Here is a 15,170-nt window from a genome sequence, read left to right on the forward strand (position 1 = left end):
AGCATGTCTCATTGCAACCTGTTCTGTCGGGCTCTCTGGTAGACTCCTCCCGAAAATTCACAGGTACAAATTTCACACACACACACACGTTTGAAAATTCAAAACAATGTTCTTTATAATGAAAATTCACTTAAACCAAGCCCTCTTTTGGTATAGCACAGAGCACTCGTCTCCACACAAACTGGTAATTTGTACAAGTCCCTTATCAGTTCTGTGATACTTAGCTTGCAGCTGTGAGGCAATTCACAGTCCTTCTTCTTTCACAAAGTGAAACACACTTTGCCCTGGTTTAGTTTCAAAGCGGGGGAAAATCAGCACACAAAAGGTCAAAGTCAGCAAAGCAGGCACGAAACACAAGGATCAGATAATCCTCCACAATGGCCAAACCCACAGGCTGCTCTTTATAGCAGCCTCACTAATTACCACAGCCCCACCCAACCACAGGTGGCCTCATTTTCTTTGATAATAATCTCTCAGTTGTTGCTGCCTATGCATCGCTCCCCGCATGCATGGCTGTATCATTAACTCTTGTTCTGAATCCAAGGAGGAGCTAGATAATTGATCTCCTTCTGAGCTGTCTGCCACACTCTCCTCCTCCCTGTCACTCATGTCTTCTTGGTCAGAGGAGCCTTCATCAGCAGGTTCCACCGGGGGCAAAACAGGCCTGCAGCATGTGGATGTCTCCCCCACATCCACAGTCCTTGGGGCAGGAGCTGGGCCAGAGCTAACCACAACACAACCTGACTAGATGGATTTCAGTTTTTGCTTTCCTAAGAATCCTCTTCCATATGCAGTATTCCCATTTATACAATGACAACTAGACTGTCTCTTTCTAAATCTAAGTTTCTTTTAATAAGTACGTCATCATGAAGTCATTAACTTTAGCCACGGACAATTCTTGACTTCTTTAGCTAGAGATACATAGCTTCCTTACTTAGACAAAAGAACCCAGTTTCTCCAAAGGGAGTATAAGAGTAAGTTGGGGTGGGGGCAAGGGAAGGCTTTATTGAAATCCAGGCTGGAGAACCAGAAGGTATTTTTGAAACTATCTTCCTTGCAATGAATTCCAAACACATCCTGATATCCAAGAGCTTATTCAAGCACATAATATATAACTGGTTAGGTAGATTGACTGTAGATTTGAGAATCATGTAGATTGGGTCAGTATATAAACAAGTGAAATAAATAAAAAAATGGAATTCTTTGTCTTTCTTATATTCCCCCTTTCACACTAAATTCCTTTTTTACATATTTTGTTTCATTGATTTAATAGGGGAAATTTCTCATTAAAATCATCTCACATGAAACAGTACGGTTTCTTAGCTATCCCTTGTCTTTCAAGATTGCCACGAGGTTTGTTGTTTTTTTCTGGGCTTGGGAAAAATGGCATCTTGCCTTTCCACCTCCCTAAGGATGAACTGAAGGGAGAAATTTTGACAGAATAGCTAAAAAATGAAGGAGGACTGACTAGGGAGTATCAGGAACTTTTATTCACTGGTGATAGTTTGTCATAAACATAGTTTATTGCACAGCTCTAGGAAGAAATTATCCTCCTCCTAAATGTGTAACAATCTCAAATTTTCATAATCTGACCCTCAGGCCCTCCTCAAAAAACCGAAGAAATGAATTGTGTGTTCACATGAGTGCTCACAGACAGACAAAGACAGGACATCTTGTTTCATAATACAAGACTTCGAAGAGAATGATTGCTGCCTATACATCATTTTATAATTTATATAATGACAATGGATTCTGTAGAAAGTCCTTAGTTGCAACATGGATCAAGACTTAGTGACACTATAACTGCTAGTATACTGTTGCCCAGTGTTTCCCAACCTTGGCCACTTGAAGATATCTGGACTTCAACTCCCAGAATTCCCCAGCCAGCATTTGCTGGCTGGGGAATTCTGGGAGTTGAAGTCCAGATATCTTCAAGTGGCCAAGGTTGGGAAACACTGCTGTAGTCTTCTTTGGCCATAGTTAGCTCATCCTTCCCCATTATGCTACCTTCGATATATGTTGGTTTTCACATCCCATGATTGTCATTATTATGATGAATTGGTTAGGAAGGATTATAAAGCCCTTCATGGCACCGGGCCAGATTATCTCAGGGACCGCCTTCTGCCACACGAATCCCAGCGACCAGTTAGGTCTCACAGAGTGGGCCTTCTCCGGGTCCCGTCAACTAAACAATGTCGGTTGGCGGGGCCCAGGGGAAGAGCCTTCTCTGTGGCGGCCCTGGCCCTCTGGAACCACCTCCCCCCAGAGATTAGAATAGCCCCCACCCTCCTTGCCTTTCGTAAGCTCCTCAAAACCCACCTCTGCCGTCAGGCATGGGGGAACTAAGATCATCTTTCCCCCTAGGCTTCTACAATTTATGCATGGTATGTTTGTATGTATGATTGGTTTTATAACAAGGGTTTTTAGCTGTTTTAGTATTGGATTTTTACATTCTGTTTTTATCACTGTTGTTAGCCGCCTCGAGTCCACGGAGAGGGGCAGCATACAAATCCAATAAATAAATAAAATAAAATAAATAAAATAAAATAAAATAAAATAAAATAAATAAAATAAAATAAAATAAAATAAAATAAAATAAAATAAAATAAAATAAAATAAAATAAAATAAAATAAAATAAAATAAAATAAAATAAAATAAAATAAAATAAAATAAAATATAAATAAAATATAAATAAAATAAATAAATAAGGATGGACTGGGGTGGAATTCCATAACCTCTACCAAGCCTTATGCAGGCAGGCACTGGTTGTGGTGAGCCTCTTTTCTCAGAGCTTCTCATTCAGCCAGATTATTTGTCTTTGCTAAGGTGATCTAATGATGTATTATCATTTTTAGTTCTTTTTTTTTAATCTGTCCATTATCACAGTTAAATTTAGGTCACTGACAGCTGAATCTTATTATAGAACTACTGATCAGAGTGAAAGTCGGTTATTAATAAAAGTACATCCAAATATTGGCAAAAGGCTATCTTTGGCCACTGGTGTTACTGCTTCATTCTGGTTATTTAATTAAGAATCTTCTCTCTCTGTCCAATGTCACCTATTCTAAGCCATCTGCAGGATACAGGACTGCCTGGACTATGAAATACCAGGAAAACTGGTTGCCATTGGATAAATAATATGCGAGTGTATACAGTACTAAGAAAAAGGCAGAGATTTTTTATAAAACCACTATAAAGCGAATGAATTTTTGGTTAAATAAGATTTCCTGAAAAATATTCTACTACAAAAAAAGAACTGAGTATTAAACGTATTTGACTGTTAGCAATTCTGAAGCTTTTTTAACAGATAAGTAAAAGATGTAATTCTAAAGTAAGAATGGAACTGTGAAGGAAAATATGTTTCAGAAAATTATGTTCAAATAAGCTAATCGTTACATTTCAACAGGCTGGTTATTTTCAATGGTACACTGCTTACATTTTTAAATCTCTGAGTCTACCACTTTACTCTGGTATGATCAGTCCTACAAACAGAACAGGCAACTGTTTGTTTGTTTGTTTGTTTGTTTGTTTGTTTGCTTGCTTGCTTGCTTGCTTGCTTGCTTGCTTGCTTGCTTGCTTGCTTGCTTGCTTGCTTGCTTGCTTGTTTTTTTGACTTTTATGTCACTCTTCTCCTCCGACTCAGGGCGGGTCACATCAAGGAAAAAATACAACATCTAGAAATCTAATCTAACAACATCCTAAAACCCCAATTTCTTAAAACCAGTCACTCACATTCACCCAATCATACATATAAATTCATTCGTTGTCCGGGGCTAGATGTTAAACTTAGTGGCCCCAAGTCTGTTGGCAGAGGTGGCTCTTTAAGGCCTTGCGGAAGGCAGGGAGGGTGGGGGCGATATGAATCTCTGGAGGGAATTGATTCCATAGGGCTGTGGCTACCACAGAGAAGGCTCTTCCCCTAGACCCTTCCAGGCGACATTGTCTAGCTGACAGGACCTGGAGAAGGCCAACTCTGTGGGACCTGACCCACAGAGGATATGTGAGGCAGAAGACGGTCCCATAGGTAATCTGGTCCCATGCCATGTAGAGCTTTATGGGTCATAACCAACACTTTAAATTGCATTCGGAGACCAATCAGCAGCCAATGTAGCTCACAGAGTGCTGGAGAAACATGGAAGGTCCATGACTACTTTACACAGCTGCATTTTGCACCACCTGAAATCTCTGAACATTATTCAAAGGTAGCCCCATGTAGAGAGCATTGCAGTAGTCAAACCTCGAGGTGATGAGGGCATGAGTGACTGTGAGAAGAGACTCCTGATCCAAATAGGGCCGCAACTGGTGCACCAGACGAACCTGGGCATAATGTTGCTAATGATAGTCCCTTTTAATAAGTCAATTCTTCTTTCAGTGGAAAAAAAGAAAGACAGGAATTTAGGACAGAATCCATGGTATCTTTAGGTGTAACCAAAGGAACAAAGTACAACTGAAAAAAAAATCACATTTCATTTTATGTAGTCTGTAGTTTAAAGGAGATTTAAGATAACAGAAGATCTTCCATCAAAAAGGTTAGCCAAGATACATAAAAATAATAATTCAGCATGTTGGAAGTATAAGAGGGCACTTTTCTTTCATTTATGGTGGTCTTGCCCAGAAACGAAAAAGTAGTGGAAAAAAAGTAGGAATTGGCTACAACAAATAACAGGGATTAAATTAGGAAATATGAAAGGGTCATATACCAAAAATGTAAGATATTTAATTTTACACATAATAACAGTGGCAAGGATTGCATTTGCACAGAAGTGGAAGAACGCAATGATACTTGAAGATAAAGAGATAATCAGAAAAATCTACGAATGTGCTGAGATGGACAGGCTGACTATGGAACTAACAACCAAAGAGATTCGGACTACTATTCAATCTGGACAAAATGGTATTCATGGAGGGAAAGAATCTACAATAAAAGATGGAATAAGATACTTGTATATATAACTGTAACTATGTAAGATGTTGATTCACCTGTAAGTTTGAATACATGTTATATGGAAGAAAAAAACGAAAAAAACAATAAAAATATTTTTTTAAAAAAAAAGATTACAGAAGATCAAGGGATATCTGTGTCAATTCTGGTACCGCCATTCGCCACACTGAATATATAGCTTTTAATCAGGTACCTGAAGGAGTATCTTTACCTTTTGCAAATTGCTCTCATTCAGAGCTGCAATTCAATTATCTGTCAGCACAACCTCAAGAGGTCTGTCCTAATTCACATGTCTTGGTGACAGGTAGGCATGATCAGGAACACTTCCCTACAAAAACAAGTATTTAAAGATGCAGGTCCAAAGGAAAAAAAATCTTAGAGCCTTGATGGCGAACCTATGGCACGTGTGCCACAGGTAGCACATGGGGCCATATGGGAGGGCACGCAAGACTTCGCCCTGTGTCAACTCCAACACATATGTGTATGCTGGCCAGCTTATTTTCAACCTTGGGAAAGGCTGTTTTGGCCTCCGGATGCTTCCCTGAAGTCCCCGAGGCAAAAATATTCACCCAACAGACAAACTGGAAGTTTGGAAAAATGCACTTCCAGTTTGCCGTTGTGCTGATTTTTTTTTTGCACTCTGGAGGGTTCAGGGAAGCTCCCTGAAGCCCCGGAGTGCGCAAAACAGCACAATGAGAAAACCGCAAGTGCCTATCCGAACTTCCGGTTTGCCTATTGTGCTGTTTTTGTGCTTCCCTGAACCCTTTGGAGTACAAAAAGAACAACACAACAGCAAACTGGAAGTGCATTTTTCCAAACTTCCGGTATGTCCTTTGGGCAATTTTTTTTGTCTCTGAGACTTTGCTTTCACATCCCAAGCTTCAATAAGGGCGGTGCTCGTGCATGGGGGGGCAGTGGGGGGGCACATGCATGGGGGGAGGGGAGGGGTGTGGGCACATGCACACATGCTGGTACAACCACACACTCCCTTTTGCGAACCAAAAAAGGGTTGCCATCACTGGTCTAGAGTAGTGTTTCCCAACCTTGGCAACTTGAAGATATTTGGACTTCAACTCCCAGAATTCCCCAGCCAGTGAATGCTGGCTGGGGAATTCTGGGAGTTGAAGTCCAAATATCTTCAAGTTGCCAAGGTTGGAAAACACTGGTCAAGAGGGTTTCCCATTCTTTCCAGAATGCGAAGAACTTCTGAGGAGAGATATAGATATATAAAGCCCTTCATGGCATCGGGCCAGAATATCTGCAAGACCGCCTTCTGCTGCATGAATCCCAGCGACCGGTTAGGTCCCACAGAGTTGGCCTTCTCCGGGTCCCGTCGACTAAACAATGTCGTCTGGTGGGGCCCAGGGGAAGAGCCTTCTCTGTGGTGGCCCCGACCCTCTGGAACCAGTTCCCAGCGAAGATTAGGATTGCCCCCACCCTCCTTGTCTTTCGCAAACTCCTTAAAACCCACCTCTGCCGCCAGGCATGGGGGAATTGAGACATCTCCCCCAGGCCTATATAGTTTTATGTATGGTATGCTTGTGTTGTATGTTCTTTTACATAATGGGTTTTTAGATTTTTAAATGTTAGATTTGTTCTCTGTACATTGTTTTATTATTGTTGTGAGCCGCCTTGAGTCTGCGGAGAAGGGCGGCATACAAATCTAATAAAAATAGGAAATAGAAAAAATCCCAACTAGCAGTGGCATTCCCCAGGCACTTAAAAGATTTCTCAAAAAGATAATACCTAGGTAATCTCTCCCCCTCTCCTCCCCCAGAAATTGAAAGTCCAACTCTTCTAGAATATAATTAAATGCTGTATTTCTGGTATGCTTTGTCCTCTTGTATTCTGGCTTTTTAAGGATTTAGAGTAGTGATGGTGAACCTATGGCACGGGTGGCACAGGAGGCACGCGGAGCCATATCTGCTGGCACACAATCCATTGCCCTCACTCAGCTCCAGCTGTGTGCTGGCCAGCTGATTTTTGGCTCGTACAGAGGCTTTGGGAGGGCGTTTTTGGCTTCCAGAGAGCCTCCAGGGGGCTGGGGAGGCGTTTTTACCCTCCCCCAGCTTCAGGGAAGCCATTGGAGCTTGGGGAGGGCAAAACACGAGCCTACTGGGCCCACCAGAAGTTGGAAAACAGGCCATTTCTGGCCTCCAGAAGGGTCTCCAGGGAGCAGGGGAAGCTGTTTTTGCCCTCCCCAGGCATTGAATTATGGTTGTGGGGCGGGCACTCATGCATGCACAATAGCATACGCCCACCCTCTTTCAGCACCCAGGGAAAAAAGGTTCGCCATCACTGCTTTAGCGCACGGGTGTCAAACTTACCACATCATTTTGATGTCACGAGATGTTTCGCAGCATTTTCCCCATTCACGGAACTGGGGTGTTTGTGATGCACCCAGCCTGCAGCTGCTAGTTTGATGCCCTTGCTTTAGAGGCCAAAAAAATCATAAATGCAAGGATTGGTGGCAAAGTTGCTTCATCTCCATTGCAACCATGCATGGTTGCTGTACAGGAGGTCACTAAATGAGGACTACCGGTATTTGTTTTTTCAAACATGCTATATTATTATTATTATTATTATTATTATTATTATTATTATTATTATTATTATTATTATTATTATTATTATTTATTGGATTTGTATGCCGCCCCTCTCTGCAGACTATGCTTCATGTACTAATCACATTCAACTTAATACTTTCACAAAATGCTCCATACTTTGAGCCTGTCAAGTTTATCTTAAAAAGCTTTTCTAAGGCAACAAACTCACAATATACTGTACTTTCTTTCTCATCTTTATATAACATTCAAAAAAATAAAGGGAACACTCAAAGAACACATCCTAGATCCGGATGAGTGCAATATTCTCATTGAATGCTTTGTTCTGTACAAAGTTGAATGTGCACAGCAGCATGTGAAATTGATTGTCAATCAGTGTTGCTTCCTAACTGGACAGTTTGATTTCAGAGAAGTTTGATTTACTTGGAGTTATATTGTGTTGTTTACGTGTTCCCTTTATTTTTTTGAGGAGAGTATATTCCTCAATGACTTTCTGAAGAGTAAAAATCTGATGTGTACACCTTGTATCCTTATAAAGTTGAGCTCCATTTTGGGGGGGAGGAGGGTTATGAATTGAAATAAAATAATTCTGCTGTTTCACTTCCCAAAAGAAAAAAGAAAATTGCACAAGCCTAACAATCCCCCAATGGCTCAGAGCATGCCTGTTACTTGATTGACAACAGTGTGCCCAATCTTTTCAGGATAGGAGAACACGTTTGGCTTTTGAGTGATATGCTGAAAGCCACTTCCCCCAAAGTGGCCAGCTGGGATACCTCGTCTTACGAACTTAATTGGTTCCGGGATGAGGTTTGTAAGGTGAAAGGTTTGTAAGACGAAACAATGTTTCCCATAGGAATCAATGGAAAAGCGATTAATGCGTGCAAGCCCAAAACTCTCCCCTTTTGCCAGCCAAAGCGCCCGTTTTTGCACTGCTGGGATTTCCCTGAGGCTCCCCTCCATGGGAAACCCCACGTCTGGACTTCCATGTTTTTGTGATGCTGCAGGGGAATCTCAGCAGCACAAAAATGGATGCTTCGCTGGCAACGGAAGTCTGGATGTGGGGTTTCCCAGCGAGGGGAGCCTCAGCGAAATTGCAGCATCGCAAAAACATGGACTTCCTCGAAACCCCACCTCTGGACTTCCGTGTTTTTGTGATGCTGCAATTTCGCTAAGGCTCACCTCACTGGGAAACCCCACCTCCGGACTTCCGTTGTCAGCAAAGCCCCCGTTTTTGCACTGCTGGGATTCCCCTGCAGCATCACAAAAACACGGAAGTCCAGAGGTGGTGTTTTCCATAGAGGTGAGCCTCAGGAGAATCCCAACAATGCAAAAACAGGCGCTTCATTGGCAACAGAAGTCCGGAGCTAACACGTCTAACATGCTCCTTTCAGAGTTTGTGGCCCTGGCAAAGCAAAACCCCAAATGATTAAAAACACATTTCTGAACATTCAGTTACCATATGAGCATGAAGCAAGCAGTGACATAGATAGAGGCAAAGTAGAATAAATTGCAGGTTTATTCTAGTTCAACTGTAAAGCACCCTATGAGATCAATAGGACACAAGGGAGGAAATTTTCTTTGCGATATTGAATTAAGCACTTCGCTAACACATTTCAATATGATGCTATCGGACAGTGCATTGATGATCAGCATCAATTTCTCTATGAGCACATATGCAACCAGAGATACCATCATCATTTAGACTTTCCATTTCACTCTCCAGATCCTGGGAATTAAAATAGCCTTACAATAAATTGGAATTATGTGATAAAACACAGATAAATTCTATATATAAGTAATACATCCAACATATATATTACATCTATTGTCTGTTCACATTTGGAATAAAATAAATAGCGTATACTAAAGTTAGAGCTGGGAGACACCACAGATGGATAATCAGGCTTCAAAAAGAAGAATTTTACAAACACACACCTTCAGTTTTTAAAATAACGATCTTCAACACCATACTATGTGTGTTATGAGTAGGTGTCACATGTTTGGCCAAGATGTGGATTCCTGATTTAACCCAGTTTTCTGTTAATATGGTACCCTAGACACAACATCACCATATCAACTGGGTTCACACATAATCTGGGACTAACATGTGCTATAGCAGGGGTGTCAAACTGGTTGCCTGTGGGCTGGAATTGCCTATCCCAGTTCCACGAAGGAGGAAAATGTTACAAAATGTCATGTCATAGCAACATGACGTGGTGCGTTTGACACTAGTGTGCTATAGTATATCACAGTGATGATGAAGCTTTCTTTGCTTGGGTGCCACAAGGGTGTGCCCACAGCCATAACACAATGCCCTCCCTCCATGCGTGCAGACCTCGCTGGAGCCTCTGGACTTCTGGTAGGCCCCTTGGACAACGTGGGAGGCCATTTCCGCACTCCTCAGGCTTTAGGAAAGCCTCCAGAGCCTTTGGATGGCAAAAAACAGACTCAACAGACTCAATAAACTTCCTCTTACATGCATGCTATAGGTTCGCCATCACCGGTATCTCATGTAAAAATGGGCCTGGATAGGTCAGAGTCCATTTGCCGTTGGTCAAGAACCATACTCATTTCTGCAGCAGTGAAACACTGGGTCCCTCCATAGATAGCAGAGAAGAAAGGTCATCAGATAGTTAGCCACTCCTTTGCAAGATGGAGGATGCATGATTAAGCTACGGAGACTCTTTGAAAATTACAAAACTGTCTGGGGAGAAAAAACCAGGGTGTAAGAGTGCAACGATTTTGCAGATCAGGATAAAGATAGATTAATACAAAGGAAACAAGCAGCATTAAATGATAGTAGGTAAGAGGACAGGCTAATATATTTCCCAACAACTAGAATAGAATAGAATTTTATTGGCCAAGTGTGATTGGATACACAAGGAATTTGTCTTGGTGCATATGCTCTCAGCGTACATAAAATAAAATATACATTTGTCAAGAATCATGTGGTACAACACTTAATGATTGTCATAGGGGTCAAATAAGCAATGAAGAAGCAATATTAACAAAAATCTTAGGATATAAGCAACAAGTTACAGTCATACAGTCAACCCCCTTCAATTAGGGGATTAGAGGCAGAGGATTATGGGAATTGTAGCCCAAATGCATCTATGAAACATCAAGTTGGATGAAAGCTAAAATAGGGCTAATCTATTCTAGCTCCTCCTCTATTTCCTAATACATATAAAAGTATGGACTACTGAATGCACAATCAAAGAAGGGGAGCTCCAACCCAAAGACTGGATCCAAGAGATCTTTAATAACCTGGCTCTCCTCCCAGAGCATCTCTTGAGTAGATGCAATTGCATTTAAGCAGCAAAGTCTTTGTCTATTAGCGAAGGAAGTTGCCTAATTGCTTTGTACAGAGTGGTATGGAGAAAGGACATGGGAGCCAACACAACAGCTTTCTCAGTATGGAAAAAAGAATTCTAAAATAGGGTGTGATGCTTATACAGTATCTACCAAGTTATCATTTGACCTTAGTGGTCTTCAAGCCAAATGTAGTCTGGTGCTGAATCACAACAGAAATATGCCTGTTATCTAAATTCAATGAAATTCAGATCCACAATTTTCTCCCTATGATCTGCATAATGTCTACTGTATTCTCTGAAGAACCACAATAACCTACAACTGTAATGGGGGTTGGACAAGCTACAGCACTTTCCCATTCTATTGATTGTAGATCTTACGTATATTTTAAGGCCCACCACACAAGCACAAAAGATGTGTAGGCTCTCATTATCATCATCATCACCTGTTGTGCCAACGACACATGTCCCAAACCACCCCTCTTCCAGAATGCTGGGAACTCCTACCTTGATATAAGGTCCCAGTTACAAACTGGTAGAAGAAACGGATCGCTCGCCCCAGCTGCTTCTTGCATCTTTGCTGGCAATGAGCCATGGTATTAACAATACAGTGGCAGGGGGACACCTGGCTGTGGACCCCCAGGTTCTCAGGACCAGGTGAGACCTGGTAGAACTTGGAGAGAGGAGGTGTCTTCTGCTCTGGGCTATCACGCAGTCAGTATTCAAGAAAGAAAGTCAGAGCCACCATTGAGGGCAGAGGACTCTGATCTCTGACACCAAAGTTTGGACTGGATTGAAAAGATCCAGCCGAGGTCAGTGGCTGCTGAAGGCTTCGGGGACGCTAGAAGAGCAGAGGTGACCAGCCAACAAACAGGCACGCTCAGAGCCAAAGCTGGGGTAAGCTCCCACCAAGGCGAGAAGGTCGCAGTGTGCCCCAATCCTTGGGGCGAAGGCAGGGACCGGCACAGCGCCCGTCGTTTCAATCCAGGGCGCTCGACGATCCTTTCCAGGGCGATCCCTTGCAAGCAGGAATTCCCAGCAAAGTTGCAACCGAAGAGCGGACGACGAAGCTGGAGCAGCACCAACAGCGCAAGCTGTTAATCGGCCGTCCCGCTTGCTCGAAGAAGGCGGCATCCAGCGGCTTCCCACTCTATGCGGATGCCTTTTCGGCTCCCCGGTCGCTTCGCCTGGTGTGACATCTTCCTCCGCCACACCCAGTTCTCCACCAGGCAGCTGCCAGGAAATCAGAGGCAGTGCTAGGTTGGCATGGCAATGGTCTGACTCCACAGGTCCTGCTGACCAATGGGGTGCTGCTTTCTCCCCCCTCTCCCCCTCCTCCTCCTCCGCCCGGCTCTTCTGCTGGAGCCTCCCTGGATGTTCCTTCCAAAGCACTCAACTGCTCTGGACAACAACGGGGCGCGCGCAAAGTGACTTCTCCAACTCTCCGGGTAGAGCGGAGGAGAAGCAGAGGTGGGCTGCCAAGGTGGCACGGTGGCGTGTGGTCGCCTGAGTGCTAGCGGAGCCCAGCGCAATGATGCTACTGCACCAGGGCAGGGAGCGAAATCGTGCGCGGAAACCCGGGTTTCCGCGCACGATTTCGCTCCCTGCCCAGGTGCAGTAGCATCATTGCGCTGGGCTCCGCTAGCACTCAGAGCCACGGGGGCGACCACACCTCACCTTTCCACCTTAGCAGCCCACTTCTGAGTCCTGGAGAAGCCACAGGTGGCGAAAAACAAAACGCCCGCGGGAGGCATTTGCCAAACGATCAAAGCGCTCCGTGTCTGGGGGGGAAAAAGATTTAAACATCGCGCAAAATTTGCACTGGCAAAATTTGCAGGAAGGGCTGGCGCACCCGGAATTCTCCCGTCCAGAGGTGGAATCTTTTTCTTTTTTTAAAAGGGAGGAAAGCGGAAGTTGAAGAACTTGCGCGAATGGTTTCTGAAATTGAGGTGTAAGAAAAGGGATTTGGTCCGGGCATTAAAGAGAGAAGAATGCAGGGAGGAATCAGAAACGGAAGAGTTGGCTAAAACAGCATAAATCATTGAAATATATATATGAAATTATTTTGTTAATGGGAAAATTGCACTAATTTGTATACTTGAGACAAATTATAGTCTTAAGTATAATTAATATAATATAAATATAGTGTCTTTAATGCTGATATATACTATATGCACTGTTAAAAAAATTCAAGGGAACACACAAAGAACGCATTCTAGATCTGAATGAATGAAATATTCTCATTGAATACTTTGTTCTGTACAAAGTTGAATGTGCTGACAACAAAATGAAATTGATTGTCAATCTGTGTTGGTTCCTAAGTGGACAGTTTGATTTCACAGAAGTTTACTTGGAGTTATATTGTGTTGTTTAAGTGTTCCCTTTATTTTTTTGAGCAGTATATATATTGCATATACCATTATTAATTTAATTTTCTATGGTTTTCTTCTGTAGTTTTCTTTTTAAAATTGGGAAAGTAATAAAAAATATTTTAAAAGAAAAACATGATTTGCCTGCTCAGATACGGCTAACTTTTTGAAATTAACAAGAAGTGCAGAAAAACCCAATCATTTAGATTAAGACAAACTCTCAAATGCTCTGCCTCCTGGAGACTTCATGGAGGAAGCGTCATTACCTTTCAGCATATATTTCTGACTGCACGATCTAGCTCCCAGCCCTGAAATTTCCTGCTATTTTCCCATCCAAATTCTAACCAGGTTCAATGGTCAGCTTTTTAATGATCACCCAAAATCACATATGGTGCTACCAACTTGTGGTTTTATTGATATTATCAAAAACATAGGTCTGGTTTACATTGTAACTTTAAGCGGAGTACAAAGATGTAAATCCAAACACAATATGGTGCAAGCCACTTTGTAAAATACAGTGTTCCCTCTATTTTTGCAGGGGATGCATTCCGAGACCGCCCGCGAAAGTCGAATTTCCGCGAAGTAGAGATGCGGAAGTAAATACACTATTTTTGGCTATGAACAGTATCACAAGCCTTCCCTTAACACTTTAAACCCCTAAATTACCATTTCCCATTCCCTTAGCAACCATTTAGATTATTACTCACCAGGTTTATTTATTAAAGTTCATTAAAAATATATTTATTAAAGGCGGATGAAAGTTTGGCGATGACATATGATGTCATCGGGCGGGAAAAACTGGTATAGGGAAAAAACCAGTGAAGTATTTTTTAATTAATATTTTTGAAAAACTGTGGTATAGACTTTTTGCGAAGTTTGAACCCACGAAAATCGAGGGAACACTGTATATCAATTCATCATTTTTAAAATCCTAGTTTAGCACTGTGTATGAACTTGGCCAAAGACATCTAGATAGTTAAAAAGAAAATGGATAAATTCTAAATACAGTGGAACCTCGACATACGAGCAGCTCTACTTACGAGCTACTCGAGATAAGAGCTGGGAGGGGAGCGACATTTTTGTTCGCCTCCCGAGCTCACATTCGGGATACGAGCGCCAAGGAGCTGTCTCCTGAAGCCGAACACTAACTTCCGCTTTCGGCTTCAGGAGACAGCTCCTTGGCGCTCGTATCCCGCGTGTTTTAAAAGGTTGCAGCCGGCCTGGGGGGCTCGGGGGGGTGCTGGCAAGCCCCCCAGGCCGGCTGCAACTTTTTAAAACACGCGCGCCGCTTCGCAGCTCTCTGCTGAATCCGGAACGCTAACTTCTGCGTTCGGATTCAGCAGACAGCTGCGAAGCAGCGCGAGTGTTTTAAAACGTCACAGCCGGCCTGGGGGGCTCGGGGGCTTCCCCCTGAGCCCCCCAGGCCGGCTGCAACCTTTTAAAACACGCACGCTGCTTCGCAGCTGTCTGCTGAATCCGAACGCGGAAGTTAGCGTTCCGGATTCAGCAGAGAGCTGCGAAGCGGCGCGCGTGTTTTAAAAGGTTGCAGCCGGCCTGGGGGGCTCGGGGGCTTCCCCCCGAGACCCCCAGGCCGGCTGCCACGTTTTAAAACACGCGCGCTGCTTCGCAGCTGTCTCTGAACGCTAACTTCTGCGTTCGGCGGCAGCGGTTTTTTTTTGTTGTTGCACGGATTAATTGACTTTACATTGTTTCCTATGGGAAACAATGTTTCGTCATAGGAGCATTCCGACTTACGAGCCTCCTTCCGGAACCAATTAGTCTCGTAAGTCGGGGTTCTACTGTATTATGATTTAGCACAATAGTAAGAGTAAAGTATTGTGACACCTGTTTTTCTAGATAAAAATTATTTCTTATCTGGGGGGGGATTTGTTTCAAAACAATAAGTCATGCAGTTATTCTTTGAATATGCTACATAAAGGAGCTGGAATGATCTGTTAACTTTCTATAACCAACAAACATATT

At 42.9% G+C, this 15,170-nt stretch overlaps 1 protein-coding gene across 1 annotated transcript in view; it reads right to left on the minus strand.

Annotated features, from left to right (window-relative positions):
* The window catches only part of KCNIP2 (potassium voltage-gated channel interacting protein 2), a 74,473-nt gene extending 62,431 nt beyond the window's left edge, over nucleotides 1-12,042 (minus strand). The window contains exon 1 of the mRNA XM_070752880.1: nucleotides 11,326-12,042. Coding sequence (XP_070608981.1) covers nucleotides 11,326-11,413 — 88 coding nt within the window. The 5' untranslated portion in view covers nucleotides 11,414-12,042. The remainder of the gene's footprint in view (nucleotides 1-11,325) is intronic.
* Nucleotides 12,043-15,170: the final 3,128 nt, after the last annotated feature.

This window comes from Erythrolamprus reginae, chromosome 5 (genome assembly GCF_031021105.1).
Source record: "Erythrolamprus reginae isolate rEryReg1 chromosome 5, rEryReg1.hap1, whole genome shotgun sequence".
Classification (NCBI taxonomy): Eukaryota; Metazoa; Chordata; class Lepidosauria; order Squamata; family Dipsadidae; genus Erythrolamprus; species Erythrolamprus reginae.